Source organism: Cololabis saira, chromosome 23 (genome assembly GCF_033807715.1).
Source record: "Cololabis saira isolate AMF1-May2022 chromosome 23, fColSai1.1, whole genome shotgun sequence".
In the NCBI taxonomy this organism is placed as follows: Eukaryota; Metazoa; Chordata; class Actinopteri; order Beloniformes; family Belonidae; genus Cololabis; species Cololabis saira.
The window spans coordinates 33446128-33473055 of record NC_084609.1 but is presented as its reverse complement, the minus strand read 5'-3'; the positions used below and the strand labels follow the sequence as shown (position 1 = coordinate 33473055).

General features: G+C 41.1%; 1 protein-coding gene across 1 annotated transcript; it reads left to right on the top strand.

Moving 5' to 3' along the window:
* Nucleotides 1-193: 193 nt before the first annotated feature.
* On the top strand, nt 194-26908 carry samm50l (sorting and assembly machinery component 50 homolog, like). The gene is made up of 15 exons (XM_061714080.1): nt 194-355; nt 4019-4132; nt 6886-6987; nt 7069-7156; nt 8352-8458; nt 9249-9379; nt 10062-10149; nt 10377-10505; nt 11184-11255; nt 16313-16399; nt 17093-17163; nt 17304-17371; nt 22219-22365; nt 24748-24889; nt 26346-26908. Exons 1-15 carry the CDS (start codon nt 335-337, stop codon nt 26389-26391), a joined length of 1413 nt encoding a protein of 470 aa, XP_061570064.1. The 5' UTR covers nt 194-334; the 3' UTR covers nt 26392-26908.
* The last annotated feature ends 20 nt before the right edge of the window (nt 26909-26928 follow it).

Sequence of the window (26928 nt, the reverse complement as noted above, 5' to 3'; positions counted from 1 at the left end):
CTTTCCATCACACACATTTAGATTTCTCTGACACCAACTTTTAGTTGAGAAACACATGCCAAAAAAAATTCACATGTTACCAATGAAATTGACTAAATATGTGACACTAACTATTCCTTTCTTTGTCTGTGTCATTGTACCCGGTTAAAAGCGAACGCCGCTGCTGTTCGGGTTTCCGTAGGGTCCTTGAACGCCGCACCGGACCGGAGGAGCTGTCATGGCGTCTCCCTTGAAGGGGGTTTGGTGCTTGAAACAGTAGTCTCTTCTCTGTTTCCCAGCTCGCCAAAAAGCAGCAGGTTCTGCCTGAAGAAGCCTGTAGACTCGGATCGTTGCCATGGGGACTGTCCATGCAAAGGTAAAGCGCTTTAAGTCCTCCAGCCGGCCTTTTACGGGCGTTTTAAACATTGACCTACCAGCCCAGTGAAGGCTGCAGCTGCACACTCACAGGACAGCATGTTCTACCACCCTGGAAAATGTACTTATTTAGGAAAACCAAGACCAAGAAACACTAATGTATGCATCTTATTGGCAGTACTTGTTGTAAAAAAAAAAAAAAAATCAGGGGGGATAGAGGATTTGATCATATGGGGACAGATAATTTGTGCTGATTACAAATAATATAATATATTACAAATAATAGCAGTGACCAAAACACCTGCAGAAATACTGCAGGAATGACATAGCAGCAGTTAAATGCAGCCTTCTGTAAGCTTTAAATATCCACTGGGCTTACATCAAATACATCAAAACACAACAATAAAAAACACTTTTCTGAACTTATCAATATGACTCTGTCCTTCACAGGATAAGTAACATGGATCACTGCAAAAACTCTAAATCTTAACAAGAATATTTGTCTTATTTCTAGTTAAAATGTCTCATTTTTGTAAAAAAAATCTCATTACACTTAAAACAAGACTCATCAATGGAAAAAACAACAATTTTCACCTGTTTCAAGTAGATTTTCACTTGAAATAAGTAGAAAAATCTGCCAGTGGAACAAGATTTTTTAGCTTGTAATAAGAAGATAAATCTTGTCCCACTGGCAGATTTTCCTACTTATTTCAAGTGAAAATTTACTTGAAACAGATGAAAATCGTCAAATAAGTTATTTTTCTGGTGATGACTCTAAATGTTGAAATAGCAGTAAAACCACATTCATTGATGAAATGACATAAGGGATGGAAAGGAGGGATGGCAGTTTTACAGGGGGGATGATTTGGACCGTTTTTATTTCAGGGGGGATGATTTGGACCGTTTTTATTCAGGGGGGATGATTTGGACCGTTTTTATTTCAGGGGGGGATGATTTGGACCGTTTTTATTTCAGGGGGGATGATTTGGACCGTTTTTATTTCAGGGGGGGGATGATTTGGACCGTTTTTATTTCAGGGGGGGATGATTTGGACCGTTTTTATTTCAGGGGGGATGATTTGGACCGTTTTTATTTCAGGGGGGGATGATTTGGACCGTTTTTATTTCAGGGGGGGTGATTTGGACCGTTTTTATTTCAGGGGGGATGATTTGGACCGTTTTTATTTCAGGGGGGATGATTTGGACCGTTTTTATTTCAGGGGGGATGATTTGGACCGTTTTTATTTCACGGGGGATGATTTGGACCGTTTTTATTTCAGGGGGGATGATTTGGACCGTTTTTATTTCACGGGGGATGATTTGGACCGTTTTTATTTCACGGGGGATGATTTGGACCGTTTTTATTTCAGGGGGGATGATTTGGACCGTTTTTATTTCAGGGGGGGATGATTTGGACCGTTTTTATTTCAGGGGGGGATGATTTGGACCGTTTTTATTTCAGGAGGGATGATTTGGACCGTTTTTATTTCAGGAGGGATGATTTGGACCGTTTTTATTTCAGGGGGGATGATTTGGACCGTTTTTATTTCAGGGGGGATGCCATCCCCCATCATCCCCCCTCAACTCCAGTACTGCTTATTGGTGTAGGTGAAGAGGTGTATCACTATCTTCAGCAAAGCTTAATGAAATACTGACGAAATACACTGTAATGTGATCAAATTAGGGTTTCTACGGGGGCTGGAAATCCTTGAAAGTGCTTGAGTGCAATGTTGTGTTTTCAAGGCCTGAAAAGTGCTTGAATTTTGGTTAAAGTGCTTGAACTTATAGCTCTGTGTCTTTCACAAAATTGGGATCAGACTGTAAAGTTTAGTTATTATAAGGAGAAATAAAACATAACTAGATGTTTACAGCGCGATACAATGTACATAATTGTGATAAAAAGCGGAAAAAATAATTATGAGTTTATATATATTCCTGTAGATATTTGACCCCAGCGATAAGGTGCTTGAAGATTTAGAAAATGACCCTTGAAAGTGCATGAAAAGTGCTTGAATTTGACCTTGAAAAATGTGTAGGAACCCTGTATAATCTCAACTAAAAGCTACAGAGGAAGCATTTCGGTCATTTTGTTAGCCTAAATATTTAAATAAAACCTGAAAATGATAGTTAGTTTTGTTATGTGGTACTGTTTAGATGAAACACCTTCCATCAATATGACTAATTCCCCACATTAGCTCCATTTATTCTCCTCCAGTAGTCCATTTGTAGTGACTTCCAGTGGTTTTGTGACAGATGAAAGCCCCGCCCACTGACCTTCCTGCCCTTTTTTTTCATCGCACAGTTTTATTTATTTATTTTTTAAATCTTATTTTGAAGGCTTTAATGATACCTCATGTTAGACATTGTATAGACAGTAGACTTAAAGGTGACCTATTATGGCATTTAATGTATATTTTAAACAGGCCTTGAATGGCTTAAAAACAATCTAAAGCTTGTTTTTTCTACATAAATCATAAATCCAGCCTGTGGGCCCTGTCACTAGTTTTACCGCTTCTAACCTCTTTTTCTGTGCTCCATTCTAAGGGAAGGGGGGGGTATGATAATGAGGCTCTGTGCTGATTGGCTCCCTGAATGACGTGAGGCAGGGGAGGAGAATAAACCTCGCTCCGCCAGAGCAGCCCGAGCCTGTAAATTATCACAACACTGTATTTTCACAAATGGCAACTTTATTGTTAAAAAAATAAAATATGAGTTGTATATAAATAACATTTATGCACTATTTCAGCCGGATCTGCCCGGCGGATGCTGAACGCTGGCCCCGGAGCCACGCCGGGTCGCCCGGCGTGGCTCTGCGGCGCATCGCCCGTTACTGGTGATCAAACCGACAGATTTCGCTGAAAATCTCGGAGGCTGAAGCTGATCCAGCCTGGGACGTACCCCAGAAATCCCTGCTCCCAAAGCGGCCGGGAACCTGGACAATTTAGTCGGACGGACCACGCTTTGGGAACCGGGAAGTGGAGCAGCGCGCATCACCGCGGCTTTAACCAGGGAATCTGACCGGTTCCGACCGGCCGGGACCGCAGGAACCCGCCTGGACTTGTAGCAGGGACTCCCGGGGACCGACCAGCGGAATTTCAGCCGGATCTGCCCGGCGGATGCTGCCCGGCGGATGCTGCGCGACGGGCGCCGCAACGCCACGGCGGGCGCACAGATCGGCTCCGGAGCGCATCCGCGGCGCATCGCCCGTTACCGGGGATCAAACCGACAGATTTGCCTGAAAATCTCAGAGGGTGAAGCTGGTCCGACCTGGGACAGACCCCCGAGGACCCAGCTCCCAAACCACCCGGGAACCTGGATGATTTAACCCGGATCCGCTACGCGTCCGACTGGCTCAGGCAAGGACCGCTCCAGCCTGCGTAGAGAGCTGGTTGTGGGCGTGGTTTCAGCAGCGGAGGCTGAACCTATGGAAATCTGCTCCCGTCGTTACGTAACGACGGGAGCAGATTCTAATCGGCTCAAAAAAAACCACGTGACACTGGGGGACTCTGTCCGGCGGGGGTCAGAGAGCTTGCAGAAATTCATGGTATTTTGTCTCCCCTCTGCTGGCAGGGTGAGGGGAGACCACTTTATATATGTTAAAACAAGAAAAAACATGTTTTTCATAATAGGTCCCCTTTAACTCCCATGTGTTGCTCTTGCTGCAGAGTATGGACGCCGTCCCGATGCACGGCCGGGATCTGGGAGTCAGTCCTGACGACCTGATGGAGCCGCTGGAGCAGGAACAAGACTCCAAGCAGGAGATCCTGGAAAATAAAGATGTGAGTCAGGATAGTATGGAAGTACTATGTTTAAAATGCAAATGATTGTTGATCTCTGGGGTTAGTTGCATTTATTATCTCTTTCTTTGTGTGTTTGTCTTTTTTTTTTTAACTGTCTGCATGTATATTAATGGTTAGTACCATGATTTGATAAAACATTTATCTATGACATATTTATGCATTTCAGTCTTGCAGGAGATTTTAGTTTTCTTAAGGTGCGTGGGTGAGTGTGTTCTTCACCAGGACTCCCTGACAGTCTGATCTACCAAATTTTATTATCATTTGAATTCCTGATTCTGACAAAAATCACTGAAGTGAAACATGGATGGACAGGACTGATGGGAAGAGAAGACAGTGATGGGTGCAGTGTGTGCAGTGTGGTGGTTGATGGAGTGTTGGTGTGATGTGTCTTAGTGGTGAACTGTGTTGCAGTAAAAAAGACATACATGCCAACATAAGACAAACAGACAAAATGAAAAGGACAAACAAAAAAGAAAGTGAGTGAGGTCTGTAAGTATTTTTTAATGTCTGTGTTACATGCATGATGCATGTATGAACACAGATCCAAATATAAACATGCAAGCCTGCACTCACATACATATACATATATACACAGAGAGGAAGACGTACACATAGCTGTAAATACATACTTGTAATAATAATGATCATAATAATGATGATGATGATGATAATCCATTCATCCATCCATCCATTTTCCACCGCTTATCCGTTCCCACTTCTCCACCCACCCGGAGAAGGCACGCCACCCTTTCCCGGTGGAGAACCATGGCCTCGGTTTTGGAGGTGCTGATGATAATAATAAGACTAATAATAGTGATAATACTAGCAATAATGATACTATGGTTGTTAATATTATTTTTGACCTCATGCTTGTTGTAGATCTCTTTGATAAGTACTACAAACTATAAAAAGGGTAGTTACTATCATCATCAGCGCCAGAGGTGTCTTCAGTATTCACATTCACTACTCAGGTAGAAGTATAGATACTAGAGTTTAAAAATACTCCTGTAGAAGTTGAAGTATCAACTCAAGTTTTTTACTCAAGTAAAAGTATAAAAGTACTGGTTTCAAAACTACTTAAAGTATAAAAGTAAAAGTAATGTAAGGGGGAAAAAGCCATTGAAAATGAATGCATCTTAGTATAATGCAAATATATTAAAGAACCATATGTGTGTACTATTGAGCATTAACATGTGTTTCAGAGAGCAGCAGATATGATGACTAGTTGCCTATAAGTATTTTAATGGTGCAAAAAGTCAAACTTCATGTTCATGTTATCATTTATCCTAACCTTTATTGGAATGTACATCCAAGTTTAGTTGCAGGAATCTGAGGGAACGGATGTAAGAACAAAACTGGACAAGAACATCTGAAACAACCACAACCAAATTCACTCTATCCGGATGGAGCAATTTAACTGGATAGTTTTTATTTAAGGCCGAAATGAAATAGAGTAACAAGGCTGTTTTTAAAATGTAAGGAGTAAAAAGTACAGATAATTGCGTGAAAATGTAAGGATTAAAAGTAAAAAGTCGTCTGAAAAATAATTACTCCAGTGAAGTATAGATAACCAACATTTCTACTTAAGTAAGGTAACGGAGTATGTACTTTGTTACTTGACACCTCTGATCAGCGCCAACAACGCCACCTTGCTCCCCGGCTTCCCCAGACCCCCCACACCACCACAGGGAAACCAGCCCAACACGCACACAATGCTTTTGTCAATAGTTTTTGTGGTATTGTCTCCTCAAATACAGTGGGCCAAAAAAGAATTTAGTCAACCACCAATTGTGCAAGTTCTCCCACTTAAAAAGATGAGAGAGGCCTGTAATTTTCATCATAGCTAACTTCAACTATGAGAGACAGAATGGAGGGAAAGAATCCAGGAAATCACATTGTAGGATTTTTACTGAATGAATTGGTAAATTCCTGGGTAAAATAATTATTTGGTCACCTACAAACAATCCACACCAAAACTTGAAATGCTGTGGGAGGACCTTAAAATGATTACCCACAAACCCGGATGAACTAAACACTATTAAATAGTGGGCCAGTCCCCATAGTACGACGGAGTATTAGGGCCAAACTAAGAAAAAAAAAAAGAAGAAAATTACGAAAATAAAGTCATAATAATATGAGAATAAAGTTGTAAAATTACGAGAATAAAGTCGTAATAAATTATGACTTTATTCTCGTAATATTACGACTTTATTCTCGTAATATTACGACTTTATTCTCGTAATATTACGACTTTATTCTCGTAATGTTACGACTTTATATTCGTAATGTTACGACTTTATATTCGTAATGTTACGACTTTATTCTATTACGACTTTATTCTCATAAATAACGACTTTATTCTCGTAATTTTACGACTTTATTCTCGTAATTTCCAATTTTTTTTTTGTCTTAGTTTGGCCCTAATACTCCGTCGTACCATAGCGATGATAACGTTCCACAGAAATATCAGCCTGATGGAACAGAGTGCTTGTCATGGTTTTTATGGAGCAAGAGCTCAGTTGGTGTGTCAAACATTTTGTGAAATAATGCTTACAAATGCAGCAATTTAAATAAATAAACAAAATAAAACTGTGTTTTTACTAGGGTCAGGGAAGTCGTGCATTAAGATAGATCAAGTTTTCATTTGTGTTTTGGAAAAATCCATGCTGTGTTTTTTTCTCTGTTTGTTTGGTGGATCTAGTAGCGATGTAGTCAAATGTCCCTGATTGCAGGTCGTTGTTCAGCACGTCAATATTCAGGGTCTGGGGAGAACCAAAGAGGATCTGCTCGGCTATGAGATCTCCGATGTTTTCCACGCCAGGAATCTCATCGATGTATGTACTGTTGCACGTTACGGTACGACACGCCGTCAAATCACCAGTATTACGTTCCCTGAGTGCAGAGATCTGTTTCAGGTGATGAAGAAAGCCCACGTGGCCAGGCAGAGACTCCTCCGTCTGGGAATCTTCAAGGAGGTGGAGGTTCTCATCGATACGTATGAAGGTACCGGATTCAGGCCAGCAGTCACACCTTAACAATCCTGCCAAAACATCTGCTTCTCAAGGCCTAGAATTATATTTCTAACTGACTATATAATAGGGGTGTAACAATATATCGTGCCACGAAATTTCGCGATACAAAAACGTCACGATACGTGTCATGGAGGTGACAAACTGTATCTGATATTGGATTATTAATATTAATCTATTGTGTTGACTAGTAATGCGCATCCAACCACGCCTCGACCCGCGGACCAAAATCTTCCTCCGCTCAGAAGAAACTAGTACCGTTTTGGTCCCGATCACGGGACTCTTGCAGGTTTTGAGATCTGAACCTTTACTGATGTAAGGCTGGTGTAGAGTTAAGCCTTACCTTATTAAATTAAACCTTTTTGGGGTGGTGAGTAGGATAAACACGGGGACAACTTCTGCTGAGTTCCAGTGTACTTTAATGTCCCTCAACAGTGTAGGATTTTAGAACATCAACACAGCACCTAGTGCCGTACTGTGGCGTATCACTCCGCCCAATCTAAAACAGACTAATCACTACAGATAAATGACTAGTGTCATTATAGTCCCTGATTTACATCACAATATAAAGAATAGATTTATAAAATAATCAACCCTGAATTACCAAAATAACCTTCTTAACAAAAATAAATCTCCTCTTACATTTATAAGGTGAAAATGAATCAATCTGTTTTATGATGTAAAATTGTATGCATTTATTTACTTTTATTTATTTATTTAATTTTAGTTGTTAAATTTCTGGAAAAGAAAAAAGTCAAATCATAAATGAGAGAAACTATTCAGTTTGTGGCTAAATATTTGTACTTGTATGAAACTGAAGATCATAATGCAAACCTTTTACTTTTAGTTCAGTTTGTGAAAATGGTTGGCCTGGCTTTCTCTTTAAAACTTAAACAGTTATAAAGCATTACAAACTGGAACAATAGGGCAAACGCACAGCATTGTTTTGTATTTTGTGTCTTTCAAATAAAAGACAATTGTTTCCAGTCATATGTTCCCCATTCAAGGTTGTTAAAAAATACTACTATAATATCGTATCGTTATCGTGACCTCAGTATCGTGTATCGTACCGTATCGTGAGATTAGTGTATCGTTACACCCCTACCATGTAGTGTAGCTAAGAACATGCAGTGATACGATAAAGAGTTCCTTCTTGAATTCTTCCTCAGGTGCAGACGCTCTGCCCAACGGGCTGGACGTAACCTTTGAGGTGATGGAAGTCAAGAGACTGACAGGAAGCTACAACACTATGGTTGGAAACAATGAAGGCAGTATGGTGAGAAGCACAAAACCTTAGATTATTCATGCTAAAGCACAGTAGGCCTCCAAGGTTTGGATGAAGATGTGAAGACGTGTATTCACAAATAAGCTACTGACAACCACACAAGGGGAAAGAGTCGTGTAGCTCCTATAATGTAATAATTTCCTATAATGTAATAATTTCCTGAAAATGTAAACGCCTGAAAATGTAATAAAATTTGCACTTAACTCAATTGAAAATGTAATAAAACCCAATAATGTAATAACTTCACCAATAATGTAATAAAATATCCTGACTGATATTGTAATAACATTTTTACCGATAATTAAATACCTTATTACGTTATTGGGAATTTATTATATTGGTACTCAAAGTCTGCAATTTAACCCAATAGTCATTCAGTTGTTTCAAATCCAGCGTATAAAACATTCTTAGATACTTAAAACACAAAATGTAGAACTCTGGACTGAAAATGAACATATATATTACATTATTTGTCAAGTATTACATTATCAGTTTTGGAAAAAAAAAAAAAAGACCCACCTGAAAATGATAATAAATTCCCAATAACGTAATAAGGTATTACATTATCGGTAAAAATGTTATTACAATATCAGTCAGGATATTTTATTACATTATTGGTGAAGTTATTACATTATTGGGTTTTATTACATCTTCGATTGAGTTAAGTGCAAATTTTATTACATTTTCAGGTGTTATTACATTTTCAGGAAATTACTACATTATAGGATGCTACAGGCTCCTCATCACATCCTTATCTTGTGCATATCGTGCCCTCCTCCAGGTCCTGGGTCTGAAGCTGCCCAACATGCTGGGGCGAGCAGAGAAACTCACCTTCCAGTTCTCCTACGGGACTAAAGAAACTTCCTACGGCCTGTCCTTCTTCAAGCCCCAGCCCGGTTACTTTGAACGCAAGTAAGAGCACTTCACCGTCAGCCTGCAGGCTTCTTACCGCCGCTCTCTAGAGGGGCCCTAGTGCTGGATTCACACTAGGAATGGGCGATATTTTACCGTTCACGATATACCGTCAAAGAAATTCCCCACGGTAAGAATTTGTCATCGAGGTAAAAACGCTAAATTCCCGTTGGTGACATTTTTGTGTAAAGCTGATTTATGGTTCTGCGTTAAATCCACACAGAGCCTACGGCGTAGGTCGATTTAACGCAGAACCATAAATCAGGCTTTACAAACATGGCGGAAGGCGGATCTGAGAGCGAGGAGCTCGTTGTTAAACGAGGCTCCAGCTCTGGAACTGGCTTGGATTTAAAAAGAGTGACGAGGAGCAAACATCATCTATTATGTGCAGAGTCTGCAAAAAAACAGTGAGTGCAAAGGATGGCTATATATTTTTGTTCTTCATCATGTTGTCCTTTGCACTATTTTGTTACCCAACAGAAGGAAATGGTTGTTACATTTTGATATAACGTTTGAGTATTACGAAAAAAAATTGCAATAGTATCTAATTTGTGGCATGTTCCAACCACAGGTTGATTTGCAAATTTTATTTATATTAGAAGATATATAATATATAATTATATTGTTAGGCAAAGTTCATGTCCAATAAACAATGTAATGTACTGTGTCTTTTGTGTTCCAGCCTCACCCTCAACATGTATAAAGTCACTGGGCAGTTTCCATGGAGTTCCTTAAAAGAGACTGACAGAGGCGTGTCTGCAGAATTAAACGTAAGGATCTGTGTGTTTGTCTTGAGGCGGGCGATGTATGTACGCCACGTTTGTTGTGTTTCCATCAACATTCCGTCCTAAACACCTGAATGTGGCGTCCTCCATCTCTCCTAACGAGCAGGCTGGTCTCTGGTGATCGCTGGACTGACCAGTAATCACCAGACCTGTCCTGAGCCACCAACACCAGACTGTTGGAGATAGTAAACCCAGTTTCCATGTGTTTCCAGTTCCCCGTGGGCGTGACGAGCCACACGCTGAAGTGGGAGGGCGTGTGGAGGGAGCTGGGATGTCTGGCTCGCAGCGCCTCCTTCGCCGTGCGGGAGGAGAGCGGCCACTCGCTCAAGTCTGCCCTCTCGGTACGTCACAGCCTTGTTTAGCATTTATTAAGCCCAATTCCTTTTACCTCGCCCGCTGTTTCTATACGGAAGAGTAGCAGGGCCGTGCAGGAGAAAAAATATTTGAGAGGGGAAGATTTTTTTTTTTTTATTGTGCACTTCGAGAAAAAAGTTGAAATGTTGAGAAAAAAGTCGAAATGTCGAGATTAATGTACAATTTCGAGAAAAAAGACGAAATGTCGAGATTAATGTACAATTTCAAGAAAAATGTCGAGAAACAAGTCGAAATGTTGAGAAAAAAGTCGAAATGTTGAGATTAATGTACAATTTCGAGAAAAAAGTCGAAATGTCGAGAAAAAAGTCAAAATGTCGAGAAAAAAGTCGAAATGTCGAGATTAATGTCGAAATAAAATTTCGAGAAAAAAGTTTAAATTTTGCCTTTTTTTTCTCAACATTTCAATTCACAAAATTTTGATTCGTTTCTCGACATTTTGACTTTTTTCTCCAAGTGCTTAATGAAAAAAAAAAATCTTCCTCCTCAAATATTATTTTTATTTTTCTCCTGCCTGGCCCTAATACTCCGTAGTTTCTATCCTTGCCATTGATGTGTATAAGTTTTAACTTCACGAGGGACTTTTTTAGGGGATATAAAATCCTTTTTTCCATCATTTCACCCTGGTCTCTTCCTGGTCTCTGCAGCACACCGTGTCCGTTGACTCCAGAAACTCGGCCATCTTCCCCAGCAGAGGTGCCTTACTGCGCATCAACCAGGTGAGTGAGGAGACACTTCTTCTGCTTTTCTTTTACAGCTTTGAAAAAGTTGTCCTGCAAGTCGTACAGTGTTGTACCACTTTAGTCTATTCTAAGATTATGCATCAGATCTAAAAAGCTGTTTTCCGTGGTAAAACTAAGGAGAACAGATGTTTCACTTGCTTGTAGAACCACTTTTATCAAAGATTAGCAGAAGTAATCATTTTCTGTATGATATTCAGGAAATAATCATTTCTGTTCAGCACTCCACCATCAATACATGGATGTGTGAACATTGTAACATGCTGCTCCATCATCCTCAAACAAGTTTCAAATGGACATAAAATAATATATAATAATAATGTATAATTGCATAAATTGTTTATATTTCATTACTTCATATTATGTTACATATTACATATTCTGGGTTATATTTGCATAAAATGCTGAAAACCAAATTCTCAAAAATTAAAAATCGAAATAGACCAAAAGTGGAAAAATGTAAACACAATGTGGGAAAAACTAAAACGGATTTCATACGTTTGCTGCCCTGGATCTGTTTGATAATTCTGCCCCACGATGTTTCTGTTTCAGTTCTATCAGCATTCTGGGAGCTGATTGGTCCTTACAGCATCATTAGCTGCAATACTTGCTGTTGAATCTCAATATAATACTAGTATTAATATGTTGCAGAACTACAGTCATAGAATTCATGCAACAGCTGAAAAAACTGTTTTAATAACACTAACCCAAATCTGTATCGAATCAAATCTTGATAATGGATTCTGAATCTTAAGAATCTGAATCAAATGGATTCTTGACATTTGAATGGATCCCAGCCCTACACGCAGTGGCGGCTTGTCAATAGGGGGCGCTAGGGCGCCGCCCCCATTAAAATTACAGGGGAAAAAATATATATATAGACACAGTACACATAAATGACGTAATAAAAAGTAATGATAACATCTGTGCACTCATAAAATGTGTCTGACTTAATTTTTCAAGCCTTCCCATCCCATACTGGGTTTATTCAGAGTTGTTTTTTGTGCAGACTGAAATACATAGGTGTCAATGGCCAAATGAGTGTGTATTGTATGTTCTTAAACTTTTCTTCCATGTGACTTCATGCTGGTCTCTAATTGGTTACTCAAAGACTCTCCTCCGTGGCCAATCAGCGTGTTTTCTGTCATTCTTCATCCAATCTGATTGACAGCTCATGAATCAATCAAAGTCACACCCCGACAGTGTAGACGCGCGACTGTATCTGTCACTCGCTACAAACGGAGTCACAGCCACATCCATGTCTCCTCCTCCTCCATGGAGCTGCTGCGATACGTCAACGTTGCCGCCATATTGGATGTTCAAGACTGCGCTGTAAACTAATACAAGTAAATGGACTTATTTTCATAAAGCGCCTTTCTACAAAGAAATGTACGTTTTACGTCTCATTTATTCATTCACACACGCACTAATATAGTTGGGAAACAGTTAGGCACCAAATATAATATATTTAATTTTCTCAGATGGCAAAAATAAGAACTTTATTGATCCCACATAGGAGTAATTCATGTTCTATCAGCTATAGAGAACAAGGTAGTGCCGAAAAACAATATATATCCCTCCTCACAAAAATAAGAAAACTTATTTTCTAATCAACAAAACAAATTAAAACATTTTCAAATAACAAAATAACATATTTTAACCATTTTTCAGACAATATCTGTCAATATCTCTATAAAATAACTGAAAAAATCTGAAAAATGGTTCAAATATGTTATTTTGTTGCTTGAAAAATTTAAAATATGTTTATGTAAAATATGCTATATGTAGTATATGTAATAAAAAATAACAAAAACATTTATGTTCAAGTAGAGTTTATAGTTGTTGTAATCCCCACTCGCCAGTGCGCCCCCCAAAATGTTTCATCACCAGCCGCCACTGCCTACAAGCCATACTTGCTAAGTCTTATATAATACCGTCATCTCCAATATTTTTCAGACGAGCGGGTCAGCTGAGGACTAGAGAGTCTTAGATGTATCGCTCTGCTATTTAGCAGTTTCTCCCAGTATTTGCTCTGATCTTTGGATGAGCTTTCTGGGTCGCCTACTCCTGGGAAGTCTCGCTACGGCCTGTTATTCCTGAAGAACCTTTCACGCTTGCAACCAGTACTGGAGTTGAGGGGGGATGAGGGGGGACGGCATCCCCCCCTGAAATAAAAACGGTCCAAATCATCCCCCCCTGAAATAAAAAAGGTCCAAATCATCCCCCCCTGAAATAAAAACGGTCCAAATCATCCCCCCCTGAAATAAAAACGGTCCAAATCATCCCCCCCTGAAATAAAAACAGTCCAAATCATCCCCCCCTGAAATAAAAAAGGTCCAAATCATCCCCCCCTGAAATAAAAACGGTCCAAATCATCCCCCCCTGAAATAAAAACGGTCCAAATCATCCCCCCTGAAATAAAAACGGTCCAAATCATCCCCCCCTGAAATAAAAACGGTCCAAATCATCCCCCCCTGAAATAAAAAAGGTCCAAATCATCCCCCCCTGAAATAAAAACGGTCCAAATCATCCCCCCCTGAAATAAAAAAGGTCCAAATCATCCCCCCCTGAAATAAAAACGGTCCAAATCATCCCCCCCTGAAATAAAAACGGTCCAAATCATCCCCCCCTGAAATAAAAATGGTCCAAATCATCCCCCCTGTAAAACTGCCATCCCCCCTTTCCATCCCTTATGTCATTTCATCAATGAATGTGGTTTTACTGCTATTTCAACATTTAGAGAAAAATAACTTATTTGACAATTTTCACCTGTTTCAAGTAAATTTTCACTTGAAATAAGTAGAAAAATCTGCCAGTGGAACAAGATTTATCTTCTCATTACAAGCAAAAAAAATCTTGTTCCACTGGCAGATTTTTCTACTTATTTTAAGTGAAAATCTACTTGAAACAAGTGAAAATTGTTGTTTTTTACAGTGATGAGTCTTGTTTTAAGTGTAATGAGATTTTTTTTTACTAAAATAAGATATTTTAACTAGAAATAAGACAAATATTCTTGTTAAGATTGTGAGTTTTTGCAGTGATCCATGTTACTTATCCTGTGAAGGACAGAGTCATATTGATAAGTTCAGAAAAGTGTTTTTTATTGTTGTGTTTTGATGTATTTGATGTAAGCCCAGTGGATATTTAAAGCTTACAGAAGGCTGCATTTAACTGCTGCTATGTCATTCCTGCAGTATTTCTGCAGGTGTTTTGGTCACTGCTATTATTTGTAATATATTATATTATTTGTAATCAGCACAAATTATCTGTCCCCATATGATAAAATCCACCATCCCGACAGATTTTCTTTTTTTACAACTCGAGTACTGCTCGCAACCCTTCACAAGCTGCTGGCAGAGATGAGTGCTGAAGTCACTCCCTTTTGGCATTGTGTTAACACACACACACGTAAATTCCTCAGAGCAGCAAACGTATAAAGCAGTTTACAGAAGTGCTCCCACTGGTTGCTGACGGAGTAATGAGGAGTGTTGATGAGCTTCACCCGGCTCCTTCCTAACCCCCGTAGAGGCAGGAGCCCCGTTGAAACGCAGCAAAAACGCTGGGGTTTTCACACGTTTTGGTCGTCGGTTTACACGAAAACGAAGCTCAAAGTCTCCAAAAACCATCATTTCTGAAAACTCCGGCCAAAGTGGAGATTTGCAAAAACTCCGTCTTCACGTTTGCTTGTACAGGACTGTCTCAGAAAATTAGAATATTGTGATTTTCTGTAATGCAATTTAAAAAAAAAAAAAAAAAATGTCATACATTCTGGATTCATTACAAATCAACTGAAATATTGCAAGCCTTTTATTATTTTAATATTGCTGATTATGGTTTACAGTTTAAGATTAAGATTCCCAGAATATTCAAATTTTTTGAGATAGGATATTTGAGTTTTCTTAAGCTGTAAGCCATGATCATCAATATTAAAATAATAAAAGGCTTGCAATATTTTAGTTGATTTGTAATGAATCCAGAATGTATGACATTTTTGTTTTTTGTAATTGCATTACAGAAAATCACAATATTCTAATTTTCTGAGACAGTCCTGTAGAAGGAAAAAGCTTGATGAAGCAGCTGCATGCAAACCGCTCACAAGCGCACGTGTCCCTCGCCGTCAAGCCGTCAGCCGTGTTCACATCCTGAAAGCCTGATGGGAAGCAGGGCATCGCTTTTATCGTGAAAACAAATGAACAGTTCTGTTTTGTTGTCAGAAAGCGTTGGGATGATTTACACGTGGTGGAAGCAGCATGTTTGTGCAGGTTAGTGCAGGTTAGTGCAGGTCTGTGCAGGTCTGTGCAGGTCTGTGCAGGTCTGTGCAGGTCTGTGCAGGTCAGTGCAGGTCAGTGCAGGTCTGTGCAGGTCTGTGCAGGTCTGTGCAGGTTAGTGCAGGTCTGTGCAGGTCTGTGCAGGTCTGTGCAGGTCAGTGCAGGTCTGTGCAGGTCTGTGCAGGTCTGTGCAGGTCTGTGCAGGTCTGTGCAGGTCTGTGCAGGTCTGTGCAGGTCTGTGCAGGTCTGTGCAGGTCTGTGCAGGTCTGTGCAGGTCTGTGCAGGTCAGTGCAGGTCTGTGCAGGTCTGTGCAGGTTAGTGCAGGTTAGTGCAGGTCTGTGCAGGTCTGTGCAGGTCTGTGCAGGTCTGTGCAGGTCTGTGCAGGTCTGTGCAGGTCAGTGCAGGTCTGTGCAGGTCTGTGCAGGTATGTGCAGGTTAGTGCAGGTCTGTGCAGGTCTGTGCAGGTCTGTGCAGGTCTGTGCAAGTCTGTGCAGGTCTGTGCAGGTCTGTGCAGGTCTGTGCAGGTCTGTGCAGGTTTGTGCAGGTCTGTGCAGGTCTGTGCAGGTTAGTGCAGGTTAGTGCAGGTTTGTGCAGGTTAGTGCAGGTTTGTGCAGGTCAGTGCAGGTCTGTGCAGGTTAGTGCAGGTTAGTGCAGGTTTGTGCAGGTCTGTGCAGGTCTGTGCAGGTTTGTGCAGGTCTGTGCAGGTTTGTGCAGGTCTGTGCAGGTTTGTGCAGGTTCCTCCAGCTGAGCGTGCTTGTGTTCCTGCAGGAGCTGGCCGGCTACACCGGAGGAGACGCCAGCTTTCTCAAGGAGGACTTTGAGCTGCAGCTCAACAAACGGCTCTTCTGGGACTCCGTATGACACAAATAAGCTACTACAAATGTTTTCAAACATTATTCCTATCTCTTTGGGAGTTTTTCTGTTTTTCTTTGCACGTTTGCTCAGATGAACGACAAAATGAAGCTTAGCTTTGCTAAGAGGTTGTAGAAAACTACCGTATTTTCTGGACTATAAGCCGCATCCGCTCTATTTAAAAAAAAAAAAAAAAAAAAAAAGATATGCAAGCCGCAGATATTCATGTTGTTAGATTAGATATTTACTACATGTACAGAAAGATTTAGAACTGTAAATGATGTACATGTTTGTACCTAAATAGATCTTTCCTAACAGTGTCTTTTAACACGGCAGCAACTTTGCTGATTAAAACGGGACAGAACCAAGAGAAAATAACCAGTATTTATTTATCTATTTATCTGTTTGAAATCTGCTTCTACTTCTATCTGCTAAAGAAGAAGTAGCGTATTCTTCTTTGCATTTATTTAGTCTTAGTTTTGATTCTAATTCCGGTTAGAGCGCCCCGAGCGCTGGAAGAAAAATCCACAGAATAGATTTGTATAAGCTGCATGGTTGAAAACCTCTGAAAAAGTAGCAGTTTATAGTCCAGAAAATACACTAGTTAAGAAAGAGGAGATTTCTTTTAAATTAGTAATTCCTCTCTGAATCCATGTGGTGTTGCTGTGGGTTGGAACATATCCTGTGTTCTTCCAGGTCCTGTCTGCGTCTCTCTGGGGGGGGATGCTCTACCCCGTCAGACGGCTGCCCTCCTGCATCGCTGACAGGTACGGCTGAGTGTCTGAAGACGGCAAAATGGCTTCTTTTCTTTAAGTTGTTTGTGCTTTGGTGTTTTTTTTAATTGATCCATTTTGGCTTTGATATGGTGAGAACTTGTGGATGAGAAAGGGATGTGTTTTTGTTCCAGGTTCTACCTTGGCGGTCCCACCAGTGTACGAGGGTTTGGGATGTACAGCATTGGCCCACAGAGTGAAGGTAAATACACATACAATAATAAGTAATAAATACACACATACAATAATAATAAGTAATAAATACACACGCACGTACGTGAGTGAGTGAGTGAGTGAGTATTCTTGTGACGTGTGTTAAGACATATACAGGACTGTCTCAGAAAATTAGAATATTGTGATTTTCTGTAATGCAATTACAAAAACAAAAATGTCATACATTCTGGATTCATTACAAATCAACTTTTTTTTAATTGCATTACAGAAAATAAAGAACTTTATCACAATATTCTAAATTTTCTGAGACAGTCCTGTATTGATTGCCTTTTTTTTCCTTTTGTCTGCATATATATTAATGGTTAATACCATGTTGGTAAAAACCTGAGGCATATATATATATATATATATATATATATATATATATATATATATATATATATATATATATATATATGCATTTTTAATATATAATATATATTTATTTTATTTATATATTTCTTTTTTTATTTTTTATGATTGCCTTTTCCAGGGAAAGCTGGTGGCATGAATGCTTCCTCAAGTGCTTTTGTTGCAACTTAAAAGTGAAGTAAATTCAGATAAGAGAACTTGTTAACCAGATTAAATGATCTGCTTCCATCAATAACAACTAAATGATATGAGTTTATCCATGTTAACTTGGCAAGTTTCTTAAATGCAAAAGTAAACAAGTGATTTAGTTCAATTATTGCTCCGTTAGCTTCTCACACATGCTGTAAAGCCTGATAGACACTTAGGGCCTGATTTACTAAAGGTTTGCGTGCGTAAAAACGTGTGCAAACTTGACATCACCCGCAAACCAATGTGCAAGCTGATCTACTAACAGCGTGCAAAGACGACTGCGTCTCTCAAATGAGCAAAATAGCACACGCTGTTCATTTAGTACTTTTGCCCTGATGAATAATCAATATGGGGCGTACCCGCCAGAAATCCTAAATACTGGGAGGGGAAAATGCAAATAGGTTCATTTACCACCCGCAATGAGATTTACCAAGACTGAAAGTTTTTGCGGGGATTGTGATTGCGTCTGTATTTAATACGTTGGAAAGGAAGGTGCTAATCTGCCCAGCATTACGCACCGATGGCTGCTGTTATTGTGGCAAGGAGGCGACATCGCCAAAATCAAAGAATACGCAGAGAGAGAGTCTTTATTCTGCTGCATGCTATTTTAAAAATGGTTGCACAAGTTTTATTAAAGGCCACTTTTTCTTTAGTTCTTCGCCTTATATCTTGCCACCTTCTTTTAACCTCATCTGCCGTTCTTTTTGTCTTACCAACTGCATTTATTCTATCGCATATTGCGTTTCTTTTGGTAATGTTTAAATTTCTTTGCTGTAGTTCATGAATGTGTTTATTTGCCTCTTCCACTAATATCTCTAACTCCAACTCGTCAAATTTCATTTTGCGCTTGCGACTATCTGCTTTCCATCCAGAGTCTCCATGGCGCAAACCGTAAGACGCGCAACACCTCATTTAAATACTGCGGTTTGCACCTGTTATCAATTGCGCAAGCATTCTTAGTTGATCACCCGCAAAACACACAACAACAGCACGTGCAAACTTTTTCAGTGCACACGCAATTTAGTACTCTTTATTTAGGATCTTAGTAAATCAGGCCCTTAAAGTGAACCACAATACAGATTTGATGATTAAAAAAAATGAAGGAAAACCAAGGAAACATGTTGATAAGCACAGGTAGTATTTAGCTTGGATACAATTTTTTTTTTCTTCAGTTTGAAACATTTAGCATTTGTAGTTGTTTTGTTCAGTTTTTTCTTTTCTTTTTAATCACATGCAAAACTAAATCCAAGCTCTGCTGATCACGAGGAATTTGCAGGGTTGATCATTGTCACACAGTCTTCCTCTTGGCCCTAAACAGCACAGTTTGGGTTGTGTAGAAAGCTTTGAGCTGCCCCCAGAGTGGCAGGCTGGTGTCTCATGTCAGGTTGAATACAGGTCATGTCTCAGTACATGCATCTAAAATACCACTGGGTTGTCAAGCACATGCATTTTTCTATGGTTGTGTTATGGCTCTTTTCCACTAGTACCTACTCAGCTCGACTCTCCTCCACTCGGTTTGGTTCTTCTCCACCAGGGGTCTAACGTGCCGAGTAGATACTTTTCTGTAACTATTCTGCCGAGGTTCTAAGCGGCTGAGTCGGCTGTATCTGACATCATCACATTACAGGCCACTGATTGGTCGGGGGGTTGGAGTCAGACGTCTGAGTCAGGAGGAGGAAATCAGAGAAAGAGTAACTCACGGCTTCTAATAATAATAATAATAATAATAATAAATAATTTTATTTATCCGTTAGGAACTTCACTTGTGTAAAAGCATCAGCATCAGTGCGTGTACAGATAACATATGCAAAAGGACAATACAGAAACAAACCAAATTAAAGCTGCAAGCAGCGATGAACGGGCCCTCGCACTCACGGCCACCGCCCCCATAAGCATATCAAACATGACACCACCCACGACTTCCTATGTCAAACCATTCAAAAGTTATAGCAGAAAAAAGGGACAACCAATCAGAAGAAGGGGCGGGGCTAATTCAGGCCAACGAAGCCTAAGGACTCATTACAGAGTCCCATGACACCACCCACGACTCTCTATGTCAAACCATTCAAATGTTATAGCAGGAAATAGGGACAACCAATCAGAAGAAAGGCCGGGGCTAATTTTCACCAATTATGGTCAAGGACTCTATACCGAGTCCCATGACACCACCCACGACTCTTTATGTCAAACCATTCAAAAGTTATGGCAGAGAAAAGTTTTCTAGGGGGCGCTGTTGAGCCGTTAGGCCACGCCCATTAATGCAAACCATGAAATATCACATTTATCACCAGGCCTGGCTTGGGTGTAAAATTTGGTGACTTTTGGGGAACTATCAAATATGGACCAATCAGATGAAGGGGACGCGCACTTTTTCGCGTCTAGCGTCGCCACGGTAACACTTTTGAAAGAGAAAAGTAATGCGCGTAGTCGCAGGATGGAGACGCACATTTTGATGTATAACACACCTGGGTGCACGTTACGGTTCGGGCTGAATTAATTCTCGAAGGAATGGCATATATTGCTCCAAAATTACACGATTAATTCAGAATGTTCAAAATGGCCGACTTCCTGTTCGGTTTTGGCCATGGCGCCAAGAGACTTTTCTTTTAGTTGCGACATGATACAGGTGTGTAGCGATTTTCGTTCATGTACGTCAAACCGTATTATGGGGCTTGAGGCACAACGTTTTTTCTGTCTGAACCAACCAGATGAAGGGTGGGCGCGCTTTTTGGCGTCTAGCGTCGCCACGGTAACGCTTTTGAAAGAGAAAAGTAATGCGTGTTGTCGCAGGACATTTTGATGTATAACACACCTGGGTGCACGTTATGGTTCGGGCTGAATTAACTGCCGAAGGAATGGCATAAATTGCGCCAAAGTGACACGATTAATTCAAAATGGCTGACTTCCTGTTCGGTTTCGGCCATGTCGCCAAGAGACTTTTCTTTAAGTTGTGCCATGATACAGGTGTGTAGCGATTTTCGTGCATGTACGTCAAACCGTGTTGTGGGGCTTGAGTCACAAAGTTTTCTAGGGGGCGCTGTTGAGCCATTTTGCCACGCCCATGAATGTAAACCATTAAATATCAAATTTTTCGCCAGGCCTGACTTGCATGCAAAATTTGGTGACTTTTTGGGCATGTTTAGGGGGAAAAAAGGCCGTCCTTTCGTCAGAAGAAAAAGAAAAAGAAAAAAAATTCCTACAGATACAATAGGGCCTTCGCACTGAAGGTGCTCGGGCCCTAACAATCAATATAAAGCAACATCCATTGGGCAATCACAAGTACTGCTGGACTTAGATGCTGTAAACCATAGCATAGATAAAATACGAGAGAACAAAGAGAGAAAAAATAAGTCCCCCATGAAGTGCGTAATAAATGCAATGTTTTTAAAAATATGTTTAAAAGCGGGTACAAAAAATAGGTAAAATCAGCTGTTTATGAGTCTGATGGATGAGGGCACGAAGCTTGACAAGCTGGTTAATTTTATTCAACAGCAATGGCAGCAAAAGTCTCTTGAATTCAACTCTGAGGTGCAGATGTTCATAAACCTGGTGCTGAGGAGAGAATTAAAAAGGGATGTAGACGGGAGATGAGGAACGAGCAGATCTACCAGGATCTCTGTCTCTTCATAGCTGCTCACGGCTCCAGATGACTTTTCAGAAACAAAATTAAAAAGCGTTGCTGCTTGAATCTTCTCTCACTCTCATTTTTTAACTTGATATCAAACATAAGCCACAGACCCAGCAGCACATCTATCATCTCCTCCAGGTTCTACATCTTTAGTGTTGTTGTCTTCTCCGTTTAGACACAATCAAATACGTCTCCAACCTCCTACTTCTGATCTGGGTATTAAAAACAGACGAGAGCAAGACGAGTCGGGCTGAGAAGGTACTAGTGGAAAAGCGCCATTAGAGAGAAAGTAAAACCTTATTCAAGACGACTTAATAATAAAAGATACTTGGGAGAAGGCTTGAATCCTCTTTGGCTTTACGTAGCGTTTACGTAACTCTTTGGCGTAACGTAAGTGGTCTGGGAACAGCGGAGAGTTCAGACGAGGTTCTCTGAGACGGAACGCTGCAGCGCAGACAATCTGTGTAAAGGCTTAATGAGGAGAATCGGTGCTCACAGGAAATATAAAATCCAGCTTTTTAAGCTGTACAGTATGTGTTTAATGAAGCGACCCTGTAGCGCTGCACATACGGAAGCCATTACCTTAGCAGAGATATGAAAGTCAACACTTCTCATAACGCAGCAATGCCATTGTCTTGATTTCCCAGGTGACTTCCTGGGCGGGGAAGCGTACTGGGCCAGCGGGCTGCACCTCTACACCCCTCTACCGTTCCGGCCCGGCAAGGGAGGCTTCGGAGATCTGTTCAGAACACACTTCTTCCTCAACGCTGGCAATCTCTGCAACCTCAACTACGGTGGGTGGATCCAACACGCCACAGAGCCGAGCTTCTCCTACAGAGACCGGGTCCTTTTCCTTTTCCTTTTTTCTCTTCTTTACGTCCGTTATCTTTATCCAGACTGTCGTTTCTTGAAGCAAAACTATGATATATATTTATTCAATCCAACGAGGCGGACTGCTCTCCACCTGTTTCCTTCAAACAGATGCAAATGATTTCAGGAAATATTACTTTTGTAGTTACAAAACATCAAAAATACAAGAAAAGTGAAAACTCAAAGTGTAATTCTTCAGGAAATGATAGGGGTGTAACGATACACTAATCTCACGATACGGTACGATACATGATATTGAGGTCACGATAACCATACGATATTATAGCAGTATTTTTTTAACAACCTTGAATGAGGAACATATGACTGGAAAAAATGGTCTTTTATTTGAAAGACAGAAAATACAAAACAATACTGTACGTTTGCTCTATTATTACAGTTTATAATGCTTTATAACTGTTTAAGTTTTAAAGAGAAAGCCAGGACAACCATTTTCCACAAACTGAACTAAAAGTAAAAGGTTTGCATTATGATCTTCACTTTCATACAAGTACAAATATTTAGACACAAACTGAATAGTTTCTCTCATTTATGACTTGACTTTTTTCTTTTCCAGAAATTTAACAACTAAAATTAAATAAATAAATAAATAAATAAAAGTAAATAAATACATACAATTTTACATGATAAAACAGATTGATTCATGCTCACCTTATAAGTGTAAGAGGAGATTTATTTTTGTTAAAGGTATTGTGACATCATTTTTAACATGCTTTTAACACTATTAAAAGTCTTGGCCAACATCCCTCAAATGTGTCTAAAAGAGTGTAACAAGAAAAACTTCACTCCAGTACTCCATTCCTGGCTTTTTATTACAGTGTTTTTTTGCGCTGTGAAAAACGCTTCCTTTCCCCCTTTCCTGTCAATCATTGCTCCGCTCCTCCTCCAAACCTCCTCCAACCAACCGCTACACACTTCTGCCGGCGTCTCCACACACACGCGCGCACACCGAACCACAAACACCCACACACACAGCCCAGACAGGGCGATTACAGCCCGGGGATGAAGTCCGTGCGCACACCGAACCGGACTTCTAACAGCGGCGTCGGAGAGTTAAGCCGGGGGCGACAGGCGAAGCATGCACAGAAAAGCAGTCCACCGCAAACAATCATAAAAATAAAGGCATGCAAGCAGCAATGTCCCCTTATCTTAAGTCCAGTCAGTGGCCGCGGGTCTTCTTAGCAGTTTTCCTCCGGTGATGAGAAGAGAAGAGGCTCTAAACAGCTCTGTGTTAAGCCTGATTTATGGTCCCGCGTTAAATCGACGCAGAGCCTACGCCGTAGGGTTCAGCGTACGGTGCGCGTCGCCGCGTAACCCTACACCGTAGGCTCTGCGTCGGTGTAACGCAGAACCATAAATCAGCCTTTATGGTGCGCTGGAGAGGAGAGGAGGCAGGGAGCTGGGTGGAGGGGGCGGTGATTTAGCGGGCCGTTACGTAACGGCCCGCCAGCAAACCAGGTGCGCCGTTTTTGCATAGTTATGCGGAAAATCCCAGAAAGCACACAATACACTGAATGTTAAAAGTTAGTTGTTTTTTGGGTGTAATTGATGTCAAGACACCCAACAAAACACAAAAAATCAAGAAAAATGTGTTTTTCATGTCACAATCCCTTTAAGAAGGTTATTTTGGTAATTCAGGGTTGATTATTTTATAAATATATTATTTGTATTCTGATGTAAATCAGGGACTATAATGACACTAGTCAGTTTATCTGTAGTGATTAGTCTGTTTTAGATTGGGCGGAGTGATACGCCACAGTACGGCACTAGGTGCTGTGCTGATGTTCTAAAATCCTACACTGTTGAGGGACATTAAAGTACACTGGAACTCAGCAGAAGTTGTCCCCGTGTTTATCCTACTCACCACCCCAAAAAGGTTTAATTTAATAAGGTAAGGCTTAACTCTACACCAGCCTTACATCAGTAAAAGTTCAGAGCTCAAAACCCTGCAAGAGTCCCGTGATCGGGACCAAAACGGTACTAGTTTCTTATGAGCGGAGGAAGATTCTGGTCCGCGGGTCGAGCTGCGGTCGGATGCACGTTACTAGTCAACACAATAGATTAATATTAATAACCCAATATCAGATAGTAGTTTGTCACCTCCACGACACGTATCGTGACGTTTTTGTATCGCAAAATTTCGTGGCACGATATATTGTTAAACTCCTAAATGATGAAAAGTCAGGGCCATAAGACGACTGCAGTCTGAAACAAAGCCAAGAGGACCTGTTTTTTCCTGTAATTGAGTTTCCTGGGTCGTCCTGTGACATGGTTGCATGTGTGTGCAGGCGACGGCCCCCGGGCTCACCTGCAGAAGCTGGCCGAGTGCATCCGCTGGTCCTACGGGGCGGGGATCGTGGTGCGTCTGGGAAACATCGCCAGACTGGAGCTCAACTACTGCGTGCCAATGGGAGTCCAGAGCGGAGACCGGTAGGAGTCCTGGTCCCGGCCCGGCTATGTTAGGAGGTTTTATGGGGGGGGCAGGGGGCATTCATCATGACATGACCCAAGTGAATCTGAAACATGTTCTGCTGCTGCCCTTCGGTTACAGAAAGAAGAACCCACAATGGTCACTTCAAAACTAACTAAAGTAATCATAAATTAAAGCTGCAAGCAGCGATGAACGGGCCCTCGCCCTCATGGCCACTGCCCCCCATAAGCATATCAGACATGACACCGCCCACGATGTCAAACCATTCAAAAGTTATGGCAGAAAACAGGAACTATGGAATGTCGACCAATCAGAAGAAGGGGCGGGGCTAATTTGCACCAATTATGGTCAAGGACTCAAAACCATGTGCGATGACACCACCCACATGTCTTTATCACAACCCGTTCAAAAGTTATGGCAGAGAAAAGTTTTCTAGGGGGCGCTGTTGAGCCATTTTGCCACGCCCATTAATGCAAACCATGAAATATCACATTTTTCGCCAGGCCTGACTTGCATGCAAAATTTGGTGACTTTTGGGGCACGTTTAGGGGGAAAAAAGGCCCTCATTTCGAAAGAAAGAAAGAAAGATTGAAAGAAAAGAATAAAAATTCCTACAGATACAATAGGGCCTTCGCACTGTCAGTGCTCTGTCAGTACCAGGTACCAGGCCTAGCCAGCTCCAGGACAGAACCCAGCCAGCTCCATGTTTCACAGCAGCTGCACTCTTCTTTTCAATTCCATTTTCAATTGAATTTTATTTATATAGCATCTATTACAACAGAAGTTGTCTCTAGGATCTTTCCAGAGACCCAGATTATGAACATAAACCCCCGAGCATTATTATTACTACATTGGCAATGGCAAAACAATGGCAGGTAAAAACTCCCCTAGTGGGAGAAAAACCTTAAGCCAAACAGTGGCAAGAAAACTCCCCTTTAGGAGGAAGAAACCTGGACCAGGACCTGGATCATAAGGGGGTAGAAACCTGGACCAGGACCTGGATCATAAGGGGGGACCCTCCTGCCGAGGGTCAGACTGGGGGAGTCGGGGACGTCAGCAGCACAGCAGGCAGGTGGAAGCAGCAGAGGGATGACCGGGGGTGGGGACCACAGGCCAGCATGCAGCTCCCGAAGCTCCGGCCCAATCAGCAAGTCCCAGGTTAGGTTCAGGGTCGGGGAAAGGTTGAGAAGGGGCAGGGCCAGGGAGAACATTCAGGTCTTTGTAGACCAGCAGGAAGATTTTAAACTCTATCCTTTGACTTACTGGAAGCCAGTGGAGCGATTTCATGACCAGTGTAATGTGGTCCAGTTTCAGGCTAAAAGGTGCCTACGCTTTAATGAAAGTAAACTGAGCTGCAGTAATAATAATAGTAATAAACATCTGTCTTCTGCAGACGTACTATCAATCTGTTCCATGATGAATCACCTCCGTGTTCTTCTCTCTTCTCCCCCCCAGGATATGTGATGGAGTCCAGTTTGGAGCAGGAATCCGCTTCCTGTGATCTCTTCACATCAACGCCCTCACTAGTTCAGCAAAATGTGGCAGAAATGGGGGGAGCACTTTATTTTTCACCCGTACCTTGTTGTAGCGTGTAAAGCACTAGCATGGATGGACGAGCCAGTGATGTTCCAGTGTTTTCACCTGCTGTTTTCTGTGGTGGCAGAAGGTCTTTTTTTTGTGAATGTCAAAGATATTTTAAGTATTTTCCCCAGTTTGCCTTCTATGACAACCTTTGCTCCATGGGCAGAATGTGGTAATGTTTTATTTCTGTGGTAAACGTACACCGGTACCACGCGCTCAACGACCCACGGCAGCAGCACCGACAGGAATCTGCTCAAACCATCATCAGGTTTTCATCCAAAGGAAAGAATTGCAAGAAGAGCTTGAGTTCGCGTTGCAGCGTTTTGGTTTGTAGCCCCCGTGGAACAGCCACCCACCTCTAGTGCTCCGTCATCCTCACGGTCCTCTTTCTGATGTCGCTAAAGTTATTCACAAATAAATCACTGCTGTTCCCTTCACCTCTCCGTCTTCTGTTTCA